Raw genomic sequence first — 20,715 nt, 5'->3', positions numbered from 1 at the left:
TGATACCAAATTGTCACATCTTGGCCCAAGGCAGATCACTTCCCAGGCCCGCTCCACCACCGTAGCACGATATTGTCCTGCTTTGGGCTTACCATTCCCTCACGGTTTTGTTTTTGGGAACTCACGAGCAACTTCCTAGTGGGTCACCCATCATGGGATTGCTTTAGCCCCCTTCTCGCTTAACTTTGGAGTTCCTACGGAACCCGAAGCCAGTGAGCTCCCAAAAGGCCTCGTGCTAGGTAGGATGGGAATATACATATAAGAATCACTCCCTTGGGCGATGTGGGATGTCATAATGTTGACATCAATACATGACAGTAATTTGTAAGGAAATAGTTTAAAAAATAGTGATAGTGCTAGTGTTCGATTTTAAGAAATAGGCAGTGTTTAGTTTACGAAATAGTTAGCTTTTTGTTTAAGAAATAGTCAGTGCTTAGTTTACGAAATAGTGACAATACTAGTTTACGAAACAGTGATAATACTAGTGTTTGGCTTGAAGAATAGTCAGTGCTTAGTTTACGAAATAGTGATAGTACTATTACTTGGTTTAATATATATAGTCTATTGTATTTGGTTTAAGAAATAGTCAATGTTTAGTTTACGAAATAGTAATAGGACTAGCGTTTAGTTTAAGAAATAGTCAGTATTCAGTTTACGAAATAGTCAGTGTTTAGTTCAAGAAGTAATGATAGTATTAGTGTTCCGTTTAATATATAGTTAGTGTTTAGTTTAAGAAATACTGTTCAGTTTAAGAAGTAGTCAATGTTTAGTTTACAAAATAATGTTTGGTTTAAGAAGTAGTCAATATTTAGTTTAAGAATAGTGTTTAGTTTAAGAATAGTGTTCAGTTTAATAAGTAGTCAATGTTCTGTTTAAGAAATAGTCACAGTATTAATGTTCATAAAACTAAATAATGAAATTTTTCTTTATTTTTGATTTTGTAATATTATTACTTAGTTTGTTCTAAAACAATTGAAAGAATAATCAAATAAACAAATAATAAAATAAAAACAAAATGTTTATAGAGTGAGGTGAAAGGAGAGAGAAGAGTGGGGAGAGGTGAAAAAAGAAAACAAAAAAAAAAAAAAAAAAAAAAAGTTGATGTGGATGGATGAGGTGAAAGGAGAGAAAAAAAATGCATGAACACACGAAAGAGGGAGAGAGAGAAAGAGGTTGAACGGTTAAGTGAGGAAGAGTGTGATCGCGCGTCAGTAGATGTTTTTTTTTTTTTTTTTTTGTTTTTTTTTCTGTTTTGTTGTTATGTAAAACTTTTGTCATTTTTATTAAAATTTAAGTCATTTTTATTAAAGTTTAAGCCTTTTTTATTAAATAAAGTTAGTATATGGTTTTTGGTTAATTAAAAGTTTTGAGAAGCCATTTTCATTAAAGTTCTCTAAAAATTAAACACAAACAATATCTAATGAAAGCTAACAGCACGATATATGATGAACGGATAAAATGTGAGGATCTGAAAAGAATCCTCATCTGCTAATTAGCTCATTCATTTCTAATCTAGCTTTTTTGGTGTTGAGTTTTTCCTTTGAAGATCAATGCATGACATTCCGTCAAGTTACGTTAAAGAACACACACGAAGGTTAAAACAAAAATAAAATATATATTTTTTTCATTAAAAGGAGATCAGCTGATGGTTTTGTCACAGCAGTCCACTTTTTCGGAGGTCAGGAAGACTCACATAAGTATTTCAATATTTTCCTGACCACCATTGTGTGATACGAGCCTGAAATTCGTTTCAATTAAAATAGTTGAACACGGTAAAAATAGTGATTAAAAGGGTAAACAAATCCAACTAAGGTTACAACAAATGTAGGAAAAAAATGTCAAGTCATGTTTGCTTCCTTCAACACCAATTCAACGAAACTTGTTAAGTAACTAACAAAAACAGACTCATGTACCAAATTGGTATAACACGTGTACCAAAAGAAGAGATTCATCATTTCCTCGTAGATTTAAATGACACAAATTAACAAGTGGTTATTTATTACAGTAATGGAAATGTATTGAGTCATTGCATGACAGCATGTCAGCATGGGTTAAAATCTAATTAGTGGTTAATCTAACATTTAATCCAACAAATTTATCGTTTGACAAAAAGAAATAAAAAAGCACAAATTATTTCTTATTTCCATTGTCTAAAAATCAGGTATAGATATCCTAATTCAGACACTGACCACATAAAAAAGAAGAAAAAGACCATTTTCACACCCCTTCACCTTTTGAGAAACCAAAAAAAGCAATAGAAGGAATACGTAAAAGTCAAACCAAATCCTATTGGGTACTCCCCAATTTTTTTAAAGGGTAAATTACTTCCTAAATTATTATTATACTTTAAAACGACTCCTTGAATAATTTATTTGAAAATTAATTTCTTGAACTATTTGAAATCAGGTAATTAATCCCTCACTATTAGATTTGATGAAATGTTATCCATTTTGTGGTCAAATGCTGGCACGACTTTACCATTAAGAGTGAATAATGTGTTGATTATGCACCAGTATTTGAAAGCAAAGTGGATGAAATCTCATCAAATCTAATGGTGAAGGGTTAATTGACTAATTTCAAAATATGCAAGGGATTAGTTTACCAAAAAAATAGCTGATGATCAATTTCAAAATGGAAAAAAATAATTCAAAGAGTCAAATAACAGTTTACTCATTTTCAAAATAAATAAACAACTTACCCGACACACCCAAAATACAGCGTATTTCATATACAATGATATTTTACGTAGTTAAAATAAGTTAAGTGACACAATGCGTTCTAAATAGGTGTTAAACTCGTAGTTCACAGAGCCGGACACAAACCGACAGAAATGTTTTCAATAGGAGTAGATCGCATCACGTGGATCTAAAAAACTCTTGTGACGATTGGCACGTGGCCACATATATACCAAACCAAACTTTGACACACTCGTAAAAACATTCAAACATCTTTGGTGCGCTGCCTTGATCTTTTTGCTGCTCTGCTTTGAGTCTGCTGCAAGATCCATGATTTGGCTCAATGGAGACTCCGATCCACTCCCTCCCTAGAAATCATCTGGGTTTAACCTGTAAGTTAATTACTCTTTAAAACCAGAATTTTTGTGTTATTAAATATTAATTCAGTCCTCTCTGAATCGCTTTTTTATTTTTTTGTTAATTTCCAACTATTCAATCCTACACACCAGAGAAAAGTCAATTTCAGATTTGAATTGGATTGCTAGAACCCTGATTTTGTTTTTCTTGATTTTATTGGTCGTTATTAATTTTGTTTCAGATGGTAAATGGTAGTAAATTTCCGAATTTTGAAGTTTTTCAGTGGCTGAATGCTGTGGTTCTTCAATTTTACTGAATTTTGTCGGCTGAAGACAATTTGGGGAAGTGGGTTTTTGATTGGATAGTGAGGTTGATTTGGAGGGTTTTAGGGTGTGGTTTAGAATGGCGAGTTCTCCATTTGAGGTGGAGGATACAGACGAGGATTTCTTTGACAGATTGGTTAATGATGACATTGACTTTACTGAATCTGTGCATAAACCGGTAGAGAAGAAAGAGTTTGTCGATGACAAAGCTTTTTCGAAATTGAGTATTTCAGAAGCAGGTCCTGTGGGAGTAGTAGACACGGGCGGCAATGCTAGTCTTGGGGTTAATGGTGAATTGGGTCATGAAGATGGGGCTGTGGTGGAACAGTTAGGTGTCAGTCAGGTCCCTGCAGTTGTTAAAGAAAGTGAGTCGATGAAACCTGATTCTAGAAATGAGGCCAGTGCATTGGATAATATAGCCGATAATAGAAAGGGGGTTAGTCTATTGGATGATAGAGTCGACATTAGAAATGCGGCTGGTGCATGGGATGATATGGCTGATAATAGAAATGAGGCTAGTGCATTGGAGGATAAAGCGGGTAATACAAATGAGGCTGAGGCATTGGAAGATAAAGGGAAGGAAGGTTCAGTGAATGGGACGGTGAATACAAGTTTGGCATCAGTGGGATCAGGAGTGAAAGTAGCTCAATGGAGTTCGTTTAACTTGGATTTGAATCCTTCTGGTGAATTTGGAGATGTTTCAGGGGACCCATTTGTAAATTTGGGTGATCCAGACAAACTGTGGGCCGAGTCTAATGTCACTGATAGTGGTTTGGAGAACTCAGTTCCTGATTTAGGTGTTTCTAGTTACGGGCAGCACCAAGAAGGTCAGCGCTATGGGGTTGTTGAGGGACAAAATTTAGATGGGCAGGACTTGAATACGAGCTTGGCATCAGTGGGATCAGGTGTGAAAGAAGTTCAATGGACTTCATTTAACTCAGGTTTCGATCCTTCTGGTGACTTTGGAGATTTCTCCGGAGACCCATTTGCAAATTTGGGTAATACAGATCAATCCTGGGCCACGTCTAATGTCACTGATGGTGCCTTGGAGAGCTCAGTTGCTGGTGTTTCTAGTTATGGGCAGCAACAAGGAGGTCAACACTATGGGGCTGTTAAGGAACAAAGTACAGATGGGCAGGAGTTAAATAGTAGCCAGAATTGGGATAACCTTTATCCGGGATGGAGGTATGATCCAAATACTAGGCAATGGTATCAGTTGGAGGGTTATGATGTGAATGCAAATACAAGTGCAGATTTGAACATTAATGCAAATGTTCAGGAAAGGGTAAATGTGAATTCTCAAACTGCAGACAATGTTTTTTCAGACCAGAAAGCAGATGTTTATTATTTACCGCAACAAGCGCAGTCTGTTTCTCAAAGTGCGGCTCTGGGATCTGAAACTAGCGCTGTTTCTGGCTGGAACCAACATTCTAACGGGAGCACAGTCTACCCTGCACATATGATTTTTGATCCACAATACCCCGGGTGGTACTATGACACAATAACCCAAGAATGGAAGCAGTTGGAGTCTTCAACTCCAGCTTTTGACCAGTCAACAAGTGTGGAGTATAATCAGCAGTATCACAATTTAAACGTGGAGAATCATGGTTCAGATGTTGCAAACTCGGATGGCTCTATGAGCACCTACAATCAGCAAAATGCGAGCATGTGGGATAATCAGAAAGTTTCTGCAAGTGACACTATTAGTGTTACTGAGACACAGCAGTACGCGACCCAGTATTTCTCAACTGGGCATGTAACCAATTCTGTGAATCAACAAATAGCGTTCAATCCTTCTGGATCCGTTGCTCTTAATCAACCGGCAAGTCATGGCTATGATTTAAGTAGTGGGGTTCAAGGGTTTGAAAGCTTTAATCCTGCTGGAAACTTATCTCATCATCATCATCAAGCTAAGGAGCCAAACCAAGTGACACGCTTCTCACCTGCTAACTTTGATAGTCACAAGCCAGTACAATTTTTACAGCAACCAATTGAAAGGGGAGCTCAGTTTTCTCATGAAGCAAGTGCAGGGAGGTCATCTGCAGGACATCCTCCACATGCTTTAGTTACATTTGGATTTGGTGGGAAACTTATAACCATGAAAGATAATAGCAATATATATGGAAGCCAGGTTAAGCCTTACCTTCTGATTTCAATTTCCTGTGACACATACCTACTTATATATACATACATGTTTCTACTCAAATGTCTGGTGTTGGCATAGGCCTTAATTTCGTTTTCTTTTCTATTTGTTATTTGAAGGACTCTGTAGGAGGTTTGATTAATGTTCTCAATCTGATGGAAGTTGTTGTCGTGGACAAAACTGATGTTGCAAGCTTTGGAAATGATGGTTGTGCTTATTTCCATGCATTGTGCCAACAGTCATACCCTGGCCCTTTGGTTGGGGGGAGTGTTGGAAGTAGGGAAGTAAACAAATGGATAGACGACAATATTGCAAACTGTGTAACTGCTTCTATGGATATCAGAAAAAGGGACCATTCGAGGTTGCTTTTCTCTTTACTAAAAATAGGATGCCAATATTATGGAAAACTTCGATCTCCCTTTGGCACTGATGTAGCATTGAAGGTACTTTAATTTGTGGTTCGTAAATGACTGTTTATGTATGACCTGTTTGGATGTTTCATCACATTTTATTTGCGTGATTATCATTCTCAATTTGAGTCATAAATATTGGAAATTTGGCAAATTTGTGAATTTCTAGTTTTTATTCTATGATATTAACTATGCTGGTTATACATCTTCCTTGATGGGGCATGCTCAATTGATGGATTTTCTCATTAGAAGCATTGTATTTAGTGATAATTGTCACTTAAGTTTCATGCGACAACATTAATAGTATGCCAATTATGGTTAAATAATAATAGGAGAGTACAAGAGCATCTGCAATGGGAGCCCATGTAGGGACTCCACCACCAACTTTATGGACTCATTTAGGGATTTTAAGGGAATATTTGGGTCATAAAGGAATATTGTCTGCAATGAGAGGTCCTTATAGTATAATCCCTAAATGTAGGGACTAAATTATAAGAAAATCATTCTTCATTTTGTTGGAGTATTGTGGCCGTTGATAAAACCAAAAAGCTCTCTACCGTTGGAAAAGAAAAACCAAAGAGATGGCTTGCGTGTATACTGACAGCTTGCTTGTATATTTAGTTGTTATCTTGCTGTATTACCCTCTCCATCCTAACATTAGTGAAATTGGTGATTTACGATTTATTTTGCTTTTTCTTTTGGGGTGTGAGTTTTCTGTAGAACAAACTGTATCTATTTCAACCCTAAATCCTCTGCATTTCAATGATTCTTTTGAAGATTGAAAATGAAGAACTTTTTTTATTTGTTCAAGAGGGTTCAACAGTTCTCATGTGATATGATTATTAACCACTTCTGTAAAAATATAATTAGGAATCTGATAGTCCGGAGTCTGCCGTTGCCAAGCTTTTTGCCTCTGCTAAGGGAAGCAATGAGTATGGTGCTCTTATGTTACAGAACTTGCCTTCTGAAGCACAAAGTCAAGTATGTCATACTCTAACTCTCTCTCTCTCTCTCTCTCTACACATAAATTTTCAATGCCTTCCATAATGAATATATGTTTTTTCTTTAGGCGACTGCTCTTGAGGTACAAAATCTTCTTGTCTCTGGTAGGAAGAAAGAAGCTTTACAATGTTCACAGAATGGTCAATTGTGGGGTCCAGCACTTGTCATTGCATCACAGCTTGGTGAACAGGTTCTTGCAATCAAATCATCTCTCGGTTTTATTTATATTGGGCGATCCTTTTTATATAATAAAAACATACTAAGAAAGCTTGTCCGATCTAATTTAGAATTTGTTTTTTATGGTAATGTTAACTGGTTTTGTTTCGATGTTGCATGCAGTTTTATAGCGATACTGTGAAACTTATGGCACTAAACCAGTTAGCAGCAGGATCACCATTGCGGACTTTGTGCTTATTAATTGCTAGGCAGCCTGCAGATGTGTTTTCCAATGCCACTACAGATAGCAGCCTACATAATTCTATGAATGTATCACAAGATTCACAACAGCGCACACAGGTGATTTACAGTTATTTGGTGCAGACAAAATGGGTTATTCATGTAGGCATACACCTGGTTTTTGTTGTAAACTCTGACCTGTGTGTTTTCTATCTTCGTTTAAATTCTGTTTTTTTTTTTTCTTTTTTTTTTTGTTATGCAACTGAATAGGAAACTGTAGTGAAAACCTTGCCTTTGTGTTGAATAGTCATGATCATTGAAGTTCCTTGTGTGCTATTGCCTAAATTTTGACTATTCCTTACCACAGATTGGAGCCAATTCCATGTTGGATGAATGGGAAGAGAATTTAGCCATCTTAACTGCTAACAGAACAAAAGATGATGAGCTTGTTATCATCCATCTTGGAGATTGCCTATGGAAAGAAAGGGGACAGGTATATGTTGTGTTTCTTGGATCGAGTTCCTTCTTATTTTTATACATACGAAACTTGTTATATTATTTGGTTTTGTCCTGACTGAAAGCATTCTGCAGAACACCCCTGCACACATATGTTATTTGGTTGCAGAAGCCAATTTTGAGGCATATTCAGACAGTGCTAGACTGTGTCTTATTGGTGCAGATCACTTGAAATATCCACGAACATACGCCAGTCCTGAGGCTATCCAGGTGATCCACACTATTTTTATTTTTATTTTTTGTTATATGTTTTTGTATTGAACTTTGAATTAAATTAGGAGCTTTTTAGACTTAATGATGCAGAAACCAATTGTCAATCTATGCAGGAATTTCTTGCACTTGTAATTGACATGTAATGAGTTTATATTATACTGATTTCTGGATCCCCTAAAATTTTTGCTCTTTAAATTGTATAAGGAGCATGTATCACCGTTGAAAAAAGAAAATAACTGTATTTCGTCATTGTTATTATTATTATTATTATTGTTTTTGTCGTTGCTGCTGTTATTTTTATTGTTGCTTTTATTATTTTTATTATTATTAATTTTTGTTTTACTACTTTAGCCGAGTTTAACTGAGCCAAACTTTATATTGACAGAGGACAGAATTATACGAATACGCAAGGGTTCTTGGAAATTCTCAGTTTCTCCTACTACCTTTTCAGCCGTATAAGCTTGTTTATGCCCACATGTTGGCAGAAGTTGGAAAAGTTGCAGACGCTTTGAAGTAAGTATAACTGTTGTTCATCTAGACCCTTTTTATTCTTAAGGGTGAAATTTGAAAGTGGTCGCTTTTTTAAAAAAAAATTATTTGCCTCTAGCTCATTACACAATATGTTTGGTCAGATACTGTCAAGCAATTTTAAAGTCTTTGAAATATGGTCGAGCACCTGAAGTGGACACATGGAGACAGTTAGTGTCATCGCTAGAGGAGCGGATAAGAGCCCATCAGCAGGTTTTTCTCCAAAATCCAGTTGTTTATCTCTTTTTTTTTTTTTTTTTTTTTTTTTTTTTTTTTTCCTCTATATGTTTTCTTACATAAAACATTTTGTACAGGGTGGTTACGGTACAAATTCAGCTCCAACCAAACTGATGGGTAAATTGCTCACATTATTTGATAATACTGCTCATCGTGTTGTTGGAGGCCTGCCTCCACCTGCACCCTCGACATCACAAGTCATTGCCCAATGTAATGAGCATGCTCAACAACCAGGAGGCTCAAGTCTATCCAATAATCAATCAACAATGGCTATGCCTTCGTTTATGCCAGGCCCAAGTCCACCCAATAGTCAATCAACAATGGCTGTGTCTTCGTTTACGCCAGGCCCAAGTGTGCCCAACAGTCAATCGACAATGGCCGTGTCTTCGTTTGTACCAGGGCCAAGTGTACTTAATAGTCAATCAACAATGGCCGTGTCTTCGTTTATACCAGAACCAAGTGTACCCAATACTCAATCAACAATGGCTATGTCTCCGTTAATGCCTTCAGCATCGATGGAGCCAATAAGCGAATGGACTGCCAAGAACAATCAACTAAATGTACCCAATAGAAGCATATCCGAACCAGACTTTGGGAGAAGCCCAAGTAAGGTACGTGTTTATTTTTTCTGGCACTACTCTTATTTTATTAGACCTTGTTTCTAATTATATAAATCACTTGAGTTTGTCAAGAATTCACAAGTAAATGGGAGGTTTCGATGTGCAAGCAAAAAGGAAAATGAATAATCCACTGAACTTCACAGTGTACAATGTGTGTTACAGTATTGGAGAAGTGATAGAGTAAACCACTGTTATATTAATGTATTCCATATTTTGAAAATGTTCACTGTAAAATTCACATCAAAGCAACAACTTGTAGATTGTGCAAATTGTTCATATTCGTTATAGTTCATGCGTAGCAAGTTCCAATCTTCCCAATTTGGTAACATTTCACCTCAATACTAACAAAGACTTGATTTCCGTAGTTGAACTGTGTTGTACTGGTGGAAATAAATTTTACAGCCATTATTTTGTGTTCAATCAGGTTGATTCATCCAAGAAAGTGGAATCTTCTAAACCGCAAGAAAATGCATCAACATCTACCGGGTCATCTCGTTTTGGTTTTGGCATATTTCAGAAGACTCTGGGATTTGTGAAAAGATCCCGACAGGTACTTAAACATTCCTTTTACTATGTTTGAATGATGGGATTTTCTTGGAGATATATTCTCAGTTTAACCTTACAAGTTGTCCTGTTTTTTGTTGCTCTGAAGGCTAAATTGGGTGAAAAGAATAAATTTTACTATGATGAGAAACTTAAGCAATGGGTTGAAGAAGGTGTTGAACCTCCAGCCAAGGAAGCAGCCTTGCCACCTCCACCACCGATTGCAGCCTTCCCGAATAGAATGCAAGATTACAATATAAATGATGCACTGGAAACCAAAAGTTTCCCTGCAGTTAATGGGTCACAAATCCCAAGCCTGATGTCCCCTGAACCGAGTTCTGGAATACCACTCATTCCACCCAGTTCCAACCAGTTCTCTGCACGTGGACGTACGGGCGTTCGCTCAAGGTAGACTCCTGGATTCTCTTTCTGTCTTTCCCCATTGCTCGTCTTTGTATTTATTTTTTAAGTGCAGATTAGTCACTTAATCTAAGTTGTGTTCAAATTTCCTTAGGTATGTTGATACATTCAACAAAGGCGGCGGGACGCCAGCAAACCTATTTCAGTCACCATCTCTTCCATCTGCTAAACCTGTGGGTGGTCCCAAACCCAAGATTTTCGTCCCTGCTCCAGTAACTTCCTATGAAGAGACAGTTCAAACAACTGGAGAAAGCACACATGAACCTACGGTGACCAACAACAATCCCCCAAAATCATTTGAGAGTGCATTTTCCACTCCACAAGCGTCAACATCGTCTTCAATGACTATGCAGCGGTTTCCCAGTATGGATAACATTGTACAAAAGAGAGCCGGAGATATGGGAAATGGTAATAGCTATGAGCCCCATGAATCCCGCCGCGTAGCATCGTGGAGTGGAAGCCTTAATCATGCTAGCAATCCTTCTATGAGGAATGAAATAAAACCTCTAGGACAATCGCTCGGTATTTCTCCACCATCACGCATACACAGCGGTGCACCACCACCGATGCAGTTTCCAAGTAGTGGTGGCAGTTTTGGAGACGACCTTCAAGAAGTTGCACTCTGAGGTGTAGGGAATAGTTGTAAATCTATAGAGCGTTGCGTTATAGTGGGGGGCGTTGCCACCGGATCCTTGTGCAAGTTTGGTGATGACGCAGACGGGAGTTCAGGTTTTTGGTGAAGTCCCTTTGCCCCCATTAGAGGAAGTTACACATATACCTGAAACCAGCAATCAGTTTGCGCTGAGGAAACACAAAGCAAGCAGCCGTTGTACCAATTTTCGAAGGGAATGTCTCGTAGCGTAACGTAATTGCATATATTACATATACCATTACTCCCTTTGATGGATGTTATTCAGAATTTTGCCAAATCAATAATCCTTGCAGGTAAGAACCTACATTGTTAATTTTTATTTTTATTTTCGTTCAAAAAAAAAGTCGTATTTATGGATGCAAATTTTTTCCTCCTTAATCTTGGACAAAATTGCACCTACAAAACAAATAACACCTTAGGTCAAGGCCAACAGCCTCACATGCTCACGATGATTTTTTTTTTTGGGGGGGGGGGCAGCGGCTTACCTTCGATGCCAAAGTTAGAATTCAGAGAGAAAAGTATTTTGAGAGTTTTGGAGAATTTTAGCGAGTGTGGAATCATCTTTTGGTGAAAATGGGAGCCTATTTATAGGGATAGGCTGGTCCTCTTTGGAGAAAGAGTGGCCAGCCATTAGGTGGGTTTTTGGGTTTAATTTTGGTTTAATTAGCCAATTTTAATAGGTATTAATTGGCTAATTAAACATAAGGGGAATGTTTTGGTGGTTATAGAATATTTAGAATAAATAGATAATTAGGTTATGTAATAATTAGCTAATTGATTTAGCTAAAAAGGAGAAATTAGGTAAAAGATATATGGGGTGAAATAAATTTTAGGGATTACCTCGTAGAAGGATTTGATGAGATGAATTTTTGAATTGTTACCTTTTTTGGGCATTTTTGACTTGGTTGAGGATGATTGCCCGCTACTCGCACATAGGAACCCTGATATGCCTCAACGGTATTGTTGTCTTCTTAATCCAAAAATGCACGTGTCGCTTTGTGAATATTTTTGGCTCCACAAATGCCCCCACATTGTTGGGCTACTCGTAGGAAAAGGGCAGCAGGTGTAAAGATCTTCTTGCTTTAGGAATCGTAGGATTGTTTCCTATTTTGATGTTGATTATGTCTTTAATAGGAAAGTAGATCCTTCTAGGAAAGGGAAATAAATTTCTCTCAAAGCCTATTTAAGTCCACCTTAAGTGGGTTATTAAATCAACTTTGAAGAGTGATTTATTCTACCCTACAAAAGAGAGAGCCTAGAGGATGTTTGTTCCCCATCCTCTAGCAATCTTCTATATCTTGCCCGTGCAAAGGATCGTCTTTCATTGCTTTCTTTGTTTTCTCCGCGCCGCACCGAGGTAAGAAAAAATTAATTTTCCTTGTCTTCTCCTTGGATAGTGTTGTCGCGGGGCAACCGTCGAGGTGGTGCGGCACGTCGGCTGGCAGGGACCAGGAGTTGGCTTGGCATGGGCTGAGAAGGTGTTGTGGTAGGGTAACTGCTTGGGCTGCTCGACTTGGCTAGAGCCAAGGCAGCTTGCGCGGCTGGGGCCGCGGATTAAGGCGCTGAGGCGTAATGTTAAGCGAGTCAAAGGCTCATGTCTGCTGGCTTCTTGGACCTGACGGGGGCCAGGCCTACGATTGAAAGAGATGAGGAGGTCAAGGCCTCATGGGCTGTTGCAATACTGGGCATGCAGACCTTCTGCTTGTTGGTCTGAGAGAAAAAATGATACTTAGTTCTCTTCGCCAGGAGAAATGTGGGTTGCTCTTTCTCGAGAAGGTAAAAAAGATAGAGGCGGAAGAGATATTCCTCGTCTGCTCAAGAGATGCTGGTTAAGAAAGAACCGAAGACTTCCTCACCTGCTCGTGAGGGTCCACCTGTTGTCGATAAGCCTGTGATTGACATGACTTCTTACAATAGGAAGAAAATTGAGGTTGTTAAATCTGAGCCTGTGGCACCTGCTATGTCTAGAATGGCTAATTCAATTGTTGATAGTATTGCTCAGTATGGAGGTCTTGTCATGCCTTTAGTGCTGAAGTCTGTGCCAAGACGTCCATTGGGAGTTAAGTCCGGTTCTCATTCGGAAAGGCTTGCTATTATGAAGAACGATAAGGTGGACTCTGTTGCTAAAGTGGCGCTAAGGCCCACTCCCTCTGTTGCTGAGACTGATTCACCTGTTAGGAAGGAGGAGCCTGCTAGTGTAGGCAGCTATGAGAAATCCACTAAGCCTGCTTCTAGGAAGCTGCTGAGATCTGTGTGCTTTTGAAACCAGATCTGCTTGAAGACATGGACCCTTGTACCAAGTTTGTTGATGGCGTTAGAAAGGTTTGTTTGCCCAAGTTCCTTTGTGAAGCATACGACCCAATATAGAATGACTACTTTGCTTGCTATGATGCATATATAGCAAGGCTCAGATTCAAGATCTTGAGTTTGCAATTTCTGAGCTTCATTTCGCTGCTTATGCAAAGGATGAAGAGTTGATTGCTACTTATCATCAAGTGATCCACTTTAAGAGAATTGTCGATAGGCTTAAACCCCAAGTGTTGGAACTTCGAGGTGTACTGAAGATCAACGAAAGTTTGAAGAAGGAAGTGGATGAGCTATAGCGCGTCTGTGTTGGTTTGCTCAAGGAGAATGAGTAGATGAAGGGTGAAAATGGTGGGTTCGAGCTTTCGAGACCTTCTTTATTTCTCTGGAAGACTTGCTTGTTTTTACTTTTGAGGCTTCCATTGGTGAAGTAGTTGAAGAAGTTGGTGCCTAGGCTAGGGCAGTCGAGGGTGAAGCGCTGAATGATGCCGCTGCTAAGGGCGTCACTACTACTAAAGGTGTGGTGACCGAGTAGTCGTGAAATGTCCAAGCTGCTGGAATGTAGTCTTCTAGGTAGCCTTTAGGATTTTCTTTGTTTTTCCTTGTAGTTCTTGTTTTTCTTGAACTCCTTTGGCATTTTTCAAGTTGTTTAAAAACATTCTTCCTTCGCTTTGTTCATCTTTGCTTCTTTTGTTCATGCCCTAACCTTTAGACTTTATAGACCAATGGCAGGCGTGCTACTTTTCTATAAGCAGACAAGCTCGCGTAGTCTATGCAGCCGTAGGTGTTGGTATAGAACTTTGTAAAGTTGTTAGCCATAGGGTTGGCAGCCGGATGCCTTACTTACAGAAGCAGACAAATTCGCTTAACCACTAGGCTGTTAACCTTGCCTTTCTCCTATTCCGTACGTTGCGTAGCAAGTATCATAACACTTTAGGACTTGGTGTAAGTTGTTTCGCACTTGGCAGAGGTGAAGCTTATCGACTACGTAGCATGTCAGCAGTGGATAAACCTTCGTATATGCATGCTAGCTTGTTTAACCTTTCATAAGAATGTACGGTTGTATAAGTCTAGCATGGCTTTACTGCTCGAAGGGTAAGCCGTAAGCAGTCTTTTGGAAACCATAGGCTACCTTAGTGCACTCGGTAGCAGCTTTAGGGTTCCAGGGTAGCTGTTCATCGGATGTACTGCGTAATGTGCCATCTCCATCTCTAAGGCCCGGTTCCCTACAGATTAGGCTAAGAGACCCAAAATCTTTCAATTAGCTAAGCCTTGAAAAAGATCGTTGTGGCTACTTCTAGGAATCTCGGCGCAAGCTATCATGCATCTAGTTATACTAGGGCAGCCAGGCTCATCCACATCTGGATATTCGAAGTGTAGAGTTTATCCTCCCGTCTTGGAGAGCTAACCCATGTAGGGTGTCGCGGAATTGGTTTACCCTCTCGCACTAGAGAGCATGGTTAGTCCCTCGGGGGGGGCGCAATTCCTGCAATGAGTCCCTAAGAAGGGCACGGTCTTCTTTTGAAGTGCAAGAGTGACCAGTTGTTGTAAGCATGCAGCCGAGCCAAGTTATGATTACTTCTGAATTCCTCATTAAAAAATGAGTGAAATGAACGAGAACTTAGCTGTAAGGTAGGAACTGCATAACAACTGGATAGTCCTTCGGCTTGTGAAGTGGTCCCCATCAAGCTGCTTGAGTCTTCGGGTTTTGATGTAGTGGGAGGTCACATATAGTACTTCCTCAAATTGTAAGCGCTCCACTACTTTTCGATCTTTTTGTCGTTTCATGGTGACGATGGTGTAATTACTCTTGCCGTCTACTCTGCTGATCTTGTACGGACCTTCCTAGATAAGATCCATCTTTTTGGAGCCTTCTCTATAGGCAATGATGAAGGATTTTCTTAGGACTAGATCATTGGGCTGAAACTGCCGGATCTTGGCTTTTTGTTGTAGCTGGAGAGGAACTGCTGCTGGTAGGCTACGATGCGAATGATGGTTTGCTCGCGCTTCTCCTCTGCCAGATCTAAACTTGTGGCCATCTCCGTACTGTTTTGCTTAATGCTTAATAGTAGAGCGGTGATACTTAACTTGATGATATTGGGAAGAATGATTACTTCTGAGCCAAATGCCAAAGAGAAAGGAGTCTCACCGATTGCTCGTCTTTTGGTGGTGCGTTATACTTGTAGACATCCGGGGAGTTTGTCTAGCCATTTTCCCTTCTTGTTGGTAAGGGATTTCTTGAGGCAGTAGAGGATCATCTTGTTGGATGCTTCGGCCCGTCTATTGCCTTGAGGATATCTCGGATTAGACATATGCTGCTTAATGCCATACTTTTGGAAGAACTTCACCATACCTTTGCCTATGAATTACGAGCCATTGTCAGTTACGATGGACTATGGGATGCCAAATCAACAAATGATGTTCCTCTATATGAAGTGCTCTATGTCCGTTTGAGTCGTGGTCGTCTTGGGATCTGCTTTTTTACCCATTTGGTGAAGTAGTTGGTTGCCACAATCATCATGCATCTGCCCTCAGTAGCAGGCGACATAAGTCCTACCAGGTCGATTGCCCACTGTATGAACGGCCAAGGACTCGTATGCGGGTGTAGCTTGCTGGCAGGCAATGCTGGTATCAGCTTGTAGCACTGGCAGCGGTCATACTTTTGTACTAACTCCTTACCATTCATGGAGCTGGGGCCATGTCACACGTAGCAGGAGATGCTCAAATGCCGGTATCGGACCATTCTAGAGCTAAATTATGGAGCAAGGGTTGGCTAGGGCTGTGTGACACGCAGCAGGAGGTAGTGCTCAACTGCCGGTACATGTTGCTCCTATGTAGAATCTTTTGGGGCGACAAGAACAAAACTTGCTTCCGAGTGTGTTATTCTAGTGTTCGTTTGCCCTTGGCATGTCTTTTGGGCCGAGTTGTTGCGTTCGTCAAAAAACGTTGCATCCGCCAGGGTCTACGCCTTTATCATCGTGCGTTTGGATTGAGCGGAATAATGCGTCATGAGGATGACTGCGTGCGTTTGAAGGTAAAACTTAAGCTTTCGGGTTGCAACAACTATCACCAAAGTTAGCTTTTGCATTTTTGATAGCATCAATGAGAGCTTTTGAACTATGAAATACAGGTTGTCGGGCCCTCAGCTCTTCTCGTATAATGGTAGACTGCTTCAGATACCATCAAACATGTGAATCAGTCATCTTCTGCTTCCAGTTTGGATAGTAGGGAAGTGATGTTGAGTACTTCTTCAAGTCCTTGAATGTGCATTAGCAAGCCTCGTCCCAAAGTGCATGCTTCTCTGCTAGAGTGAAAGAGTCTGCCAGAGTTAAATCTTTTTTCATGATTAATTTTCCAAATAGTGGATAGTCTGCCAGAAGTCTTTTTTGGAAGGCTGCTCTAGCTATCGAGTCGTTGCATCCGACTATCCTTCCCTTTTCTGCTTTGAACCTCTTCACATAGTCACAAAGCGACTTTTTTGGGTTCTTCTTGACGTTAAATAAATGGTCGGACTTCTTTTTGATCGAGCGATATGATGAATATTCTTTGGTGAAAACTAAAGAAAGTTCGTAGAAACTCCGGATGGATTGTGGCGGCAAGGGTGTAGAACCAATCTTGTGCCTCGCCTTGTAGAGTGATGGCGAATATCTTGCAAATGAGATCGTCGTTGTTTCGATAGAGGATCATTGCACTTCGGTAGTTCTTTAAATGTTCCTCCAGGTCTTCATCCCCTTTGAAAGATGTGAAATATGGCATGTTGAACTCGCGTGGAGGCTCTGCCTGCTCGATCTCATCCGTGAAGGGTGACCTACTTATGTTAGTCACGTTCCGTTGTAGTGCTTTATCGGTGACCTCTTTGCGTTGGAAATCACACAATCGCTTTGTCAAGAGTCTCTCTACTTCTTCGTGGATTTGTCTTTGTTGGGGTAGTGGAGCTCTCGGCTACCCCTAGCCATGACTTGCTAATCTAGGCTGTTCTCCCATGTGTTTAGCTCATTTATGCCGCGGATACGATGAATGTGGTACGTTCCTAGTAGGCGAGGGGTTTTGCAGGCTACTGGTTGAACTTGAGCCAGATTGAGTGACTGCTTCTCTTCGTCCGTCGTGCTGCCTACTCCGATGTGATGTGGATGATGCTCTTACCGGCCTAGCCGCGAATAAACACTTCGCTTAGAAGGCTGCTCATGTTGATTATCAGAATGTAGCCCCAACCATGAGTGTATACTCATCCGTAGGCCTAGTCGAGAGTGCACACTCCTCCACGCGTTAAAACTGGAGTATACGGTATCTCGGGGGCCCAATCGGGAGTGTACTCTGCCCGAACGCTCGGTTTGTGGCTGGTCGAGTGGCTGCTTGCCGAGACGCTGTTGAAGAGGTTCTTCATTTTCCATTGTCCTACTTTAGGACACCTGGTCTGAGGCACGTCGTATCTCGGTGCGCTGCAAGAGCTGGTTCACCAAGGTCGTCTGTTGTGCGAGGGCGTTCGCCAACTCTATGACTTGTCGAGACAAGTGTTGTTTTCCATTTGGGTTGGGAGATTTTGGAATGAATGTATCTCCTTAAGGAGTGGAAGTGTGGTAGACTCCGGTCACGAGATTTCAGTTGGAAAATGTCAAATCCGTAGAAAAATATGGTGAACATGCTCCCGGTTCGATCATCAGTTTGGAAATTTAGAGCCGTGATGGTTGAACTAATCTTGGACTGATTTGGGCTGCTAGGAAGGCTATGGGAGCATGCTGGGCCACAAGAGTGGGCTGCTCAGCGGGAGCAGGTTGTGCCACGAGAACAGGCTACTCGGTGGGAGCAAGCTAGGTCGCGAGAGTGGGCTGCTGGGCTGGAGCAGGCTGGGCCACGAGAGTGGGTTGCTCAGTGTGTGGGGCACGTGAGTGCGAGGCTTGGGCTCAGGCCCGTGCAAGCTTGGATGGCACGACTTGGGCCATGGTGGAACCTCGTAGTGGTGGTGCCACTCTGCCTATGACCACATTTAGCCACACGGATCGTCATGGTCCCATTTCTTGAGTGTTGGAATTTTCACTTGTGGAATTTTCTAAACTTCTAGCCATTATATTCCTCTTTTACGTTTTATCAAAGAGTCTTTGCGAATAAAAAATTCTAATAATAAGAGCGTATGAAAAATACAAAGAGACTAGAAAATAGAAAAAATAGAGAAAAAACCTTTTTACACGAGAGTCTTCTACGAGTATGGATCTCAACTCTCAATGAAAGCACCAATTTGTGGATGCAAATTTCTTCCTCCTTGATCTTGGAAAAAATTGCACCTACAAAACAAATAACACATTAGGTCAAGGCCAAGAGCCTCACACTCCCACGATGAATGGGGGGGGAGGGGGGGTTTGGCCGAAGAACCTCCGATGCCAAAGTTAGAATTTAGAGAGAAAAGTGTTTGAGAGTTTTGGAGAATTTTAACAAGAGTGTGGAATCATCTTTTGGTGAAAATGGGAGCCTATTTATAGGGATAGGGCGGTCCACATTGGAGAAAGAGTGGCTGGCCATTAAATGGGTTTTTGGGTTTAATTTTGGTTTAATTAGCCAATTTTAATAGGTATTAATTGGCTAATTAAACATAAGGGGAATGTTTTGGTGGTTATAGAATATTTGGAATAAATAGATAATTAGGCTTATGTAATAATTAGCCAATTGATTTAGCTAAAAAAGAGAAATTAGGTAAAAGATATATGGGGTGAAATAAATTTTAGGGATTACCTTGTAGAAGGATTTGATGAGATGAATTTTTGAATTGTTAACTTTTTTGGGCATTTCTGACTTGGTTGAGAATGATTGCCCACTACTCGCACGTAGGAACCCTGATATGCCTCAAGAGTATTTTTGTCTTCTTAATCCAAAAATCCACGTGTCGCCTTGTGAATATTTTTGGCTCCACAGTATTAGCCATCTATATGTGTTAAAACAATTAAGGATTATGTTAACAATTAATATTTTCATGATGAACCGTCTATTATAATGATAACAATGAAACATTATGATGCGAAGGGGAATACATTGTTTTGATAATACCGGTTGAACAATAAAATAATGAAATGTAAAGAAAAACCGTAAGAAGCCAAGTAGTGTTCATATATTACGATTTGCAGAACACATTATAGAAAGGGACATTTTGAAAAATAGCTAAATTTTGTTCACGATTTTTAACCCTTTTGTTTCGATTTTTATGATTAATTTTCAAACAAATGATAGCAGGAGAGGTAGAAAACGAACATTAGACTTTAGGTGCAAGAGTAAATGCTTTTAACTAAGCTAGCTATAAATTTCCTATCTGACTTTAGGTGAAAGAATAAATTAGTATCAAACTCATAATATATGAGATTAGAACACAAGACCTCACACTCATACTCATAAGTGGAGAGAACTAGGCGCAATATAAAGTGGCAAAATATGCTTCCATTTTATCAAAAGGAGAAGGAAAAGGTGTGAACTACATTTTATACCCTCCACATTTTGGGTAATTTTTAAAATAGGTCATGGAGTTTCAATTTTCTCATAATGCACCACAAGATTTGGAGATTATATCATTTATGCCTTCCATCTATTTGGTCGTATGATACTTAGTGACTTTTTATCCAAAATGGTCTCTGAGAAATGCATAACTCCTCATTTTGATCCCTGAGATTTAAAATTGATAGCATTGGTCCCATAGTTTGTCCACCATTAATCATTTTGGTCATTCTGTGAAAATTCTCCATCAAATAAGGATAAATGACAAAAATACCCTAATTTTTATCAAATCATTTTGGCCTATTGTTTATTAAATTGAGGTGGTTTTGTCATTTTAATCTTTATTTAACATAACTATTCACGAAATGACAAAAATGATCGATGGTGGACAATCTCAGAGACCACTTGTATTGATTTCAAATCTCAGGGATCAAAGTAAGGAGTTATGCCAATTTCAGGAATCATTTTGGCTAAAAAGCCTACTTTAATATATTGTTGATTATGGCAAATCTGAGATTGTTTCTAGGTTGAATAGAAGCTTCACCATTAGGACCAAACATTGTGATTAGTTATTATTTTGGATTAGAAATGAATCATTGAGGGAATTTGAATCTCCATGATGACTAATTTTGGTCCATGTGGGGAAAGTGTAGCTTTCATGTCAACTCAGAAATGAGTCCTACGTTTTTTAAATCATCAATTAAATGAAGGACCAAATAGCCAAACTAGAAGAAAACATAATAAATTTATACAATTTCAAAACTTCAAAGGTGTTATATGAGAAATTGAAATATGGGGGCATTTTTTTAAAATCATCTCAAAACCTAATGGTGTAAAATGTAGTTAGCTTAAAGAAAAAAAGCCGTTAGTACAAAAATATAAATGGTACTTAAGTATTCCTC

At 39.5% G+C, this 20,715-nt stretch overlaps 1 protein-coding gene across 2 annotated transcripts; it reads left to right on the top strand.

Annotated features, from left to right (window-relative positions):
* The first annotated feature begins 2,908 nt into the window (after window positions 1-2,908).
* Window positions 2,909-11,354, top strand: LOC103964536 (protein transport protein SEC16B homolog). 2 transcript variants are annotated; one of them, XM_009377475.3, is made up of 14 exons: window positions 2,909-3,067; window positions 3,274-5,486; window positions 5,618-5,941; window positions 6,779-6,889; window positions 6,978-7,100; window positions 7,250-7,426; window positions 7,674-7,799; window positions 7,898-8,032; window positions 8,421-8,548; window positions 8,668-8,776; window positions 8,878-9,411; window positions 9,845-9,970; window positions 10,073-10,371; window positions 10,478-11,354. In XM_009377475.3, exons 2-14 carry the CDS (start codon window positions 3,435-3,437, stop codon window positions 11,007-11,009), a joined length of 4,776 nt encoding a protein of 1,591 aa, XP_009375750.2. In that variant the 5' UTR covers window positions 2,909-3,067; window positions 3,274-3,434; the 3' UTR covers window positions 11,010-11,354. The 2 variants fall into 2 exon arrangements, with proteins under 2 accessions (XP_009375750.2, XP_009375751.2); XM_009377476.3 differs by having other exon boundaries at window positions 2,927-3,067; window positions 3,308-5,486.
* Window positions 11,355-20,715: the final 9,361 nt, after the last annotated feature.

The sequence above is a fragment of a genome, unplaced genomic scaffold, assembly GCF_019419815.1.
Source record: "Pyrus x bretschneideri cultivar Hongxiangsu unplaced genomic scaffold, Pyrus_bretschneideri_v1 Contig43, whole genome shotgun sequence".
Taxonomy (NCBI): domain Eukaryota; kingdom Viridiplantae; phylum Streptophyta; class Magnoliopsida; order Rosales; family Rosaceae; genus Pyrus; species Pyrus x bretschneideri.
The sequence above is the reverse complement of the archived record's forward strand: the minus strand, read 5'-3'. Positions and strand labels throughout refer to the sequence as shown.

Coding starts and splice junctions, on each gene's coding strand:
- LOC103964536 (XM_009377475.3), top strand. CDS start 3,435: ATGGCGAGTTCTCCATTTGAGGTGGAGGATACAGACGAGGATTTCTTT. Junction 6,890..6,977: donor CTTCTGAAGCACAAAGTCAA/GTATGTCATACT, acceptor TTTTTTCTTTAG/GCGACTGCTCTTGAGGTACA. Junction 7,800..7,897: donor TATGGAAAGAAAGGGGACAG/GTATATGTTGTG, acceptor AGCATTCTGCAG/AACACCCCTGCACACATATG.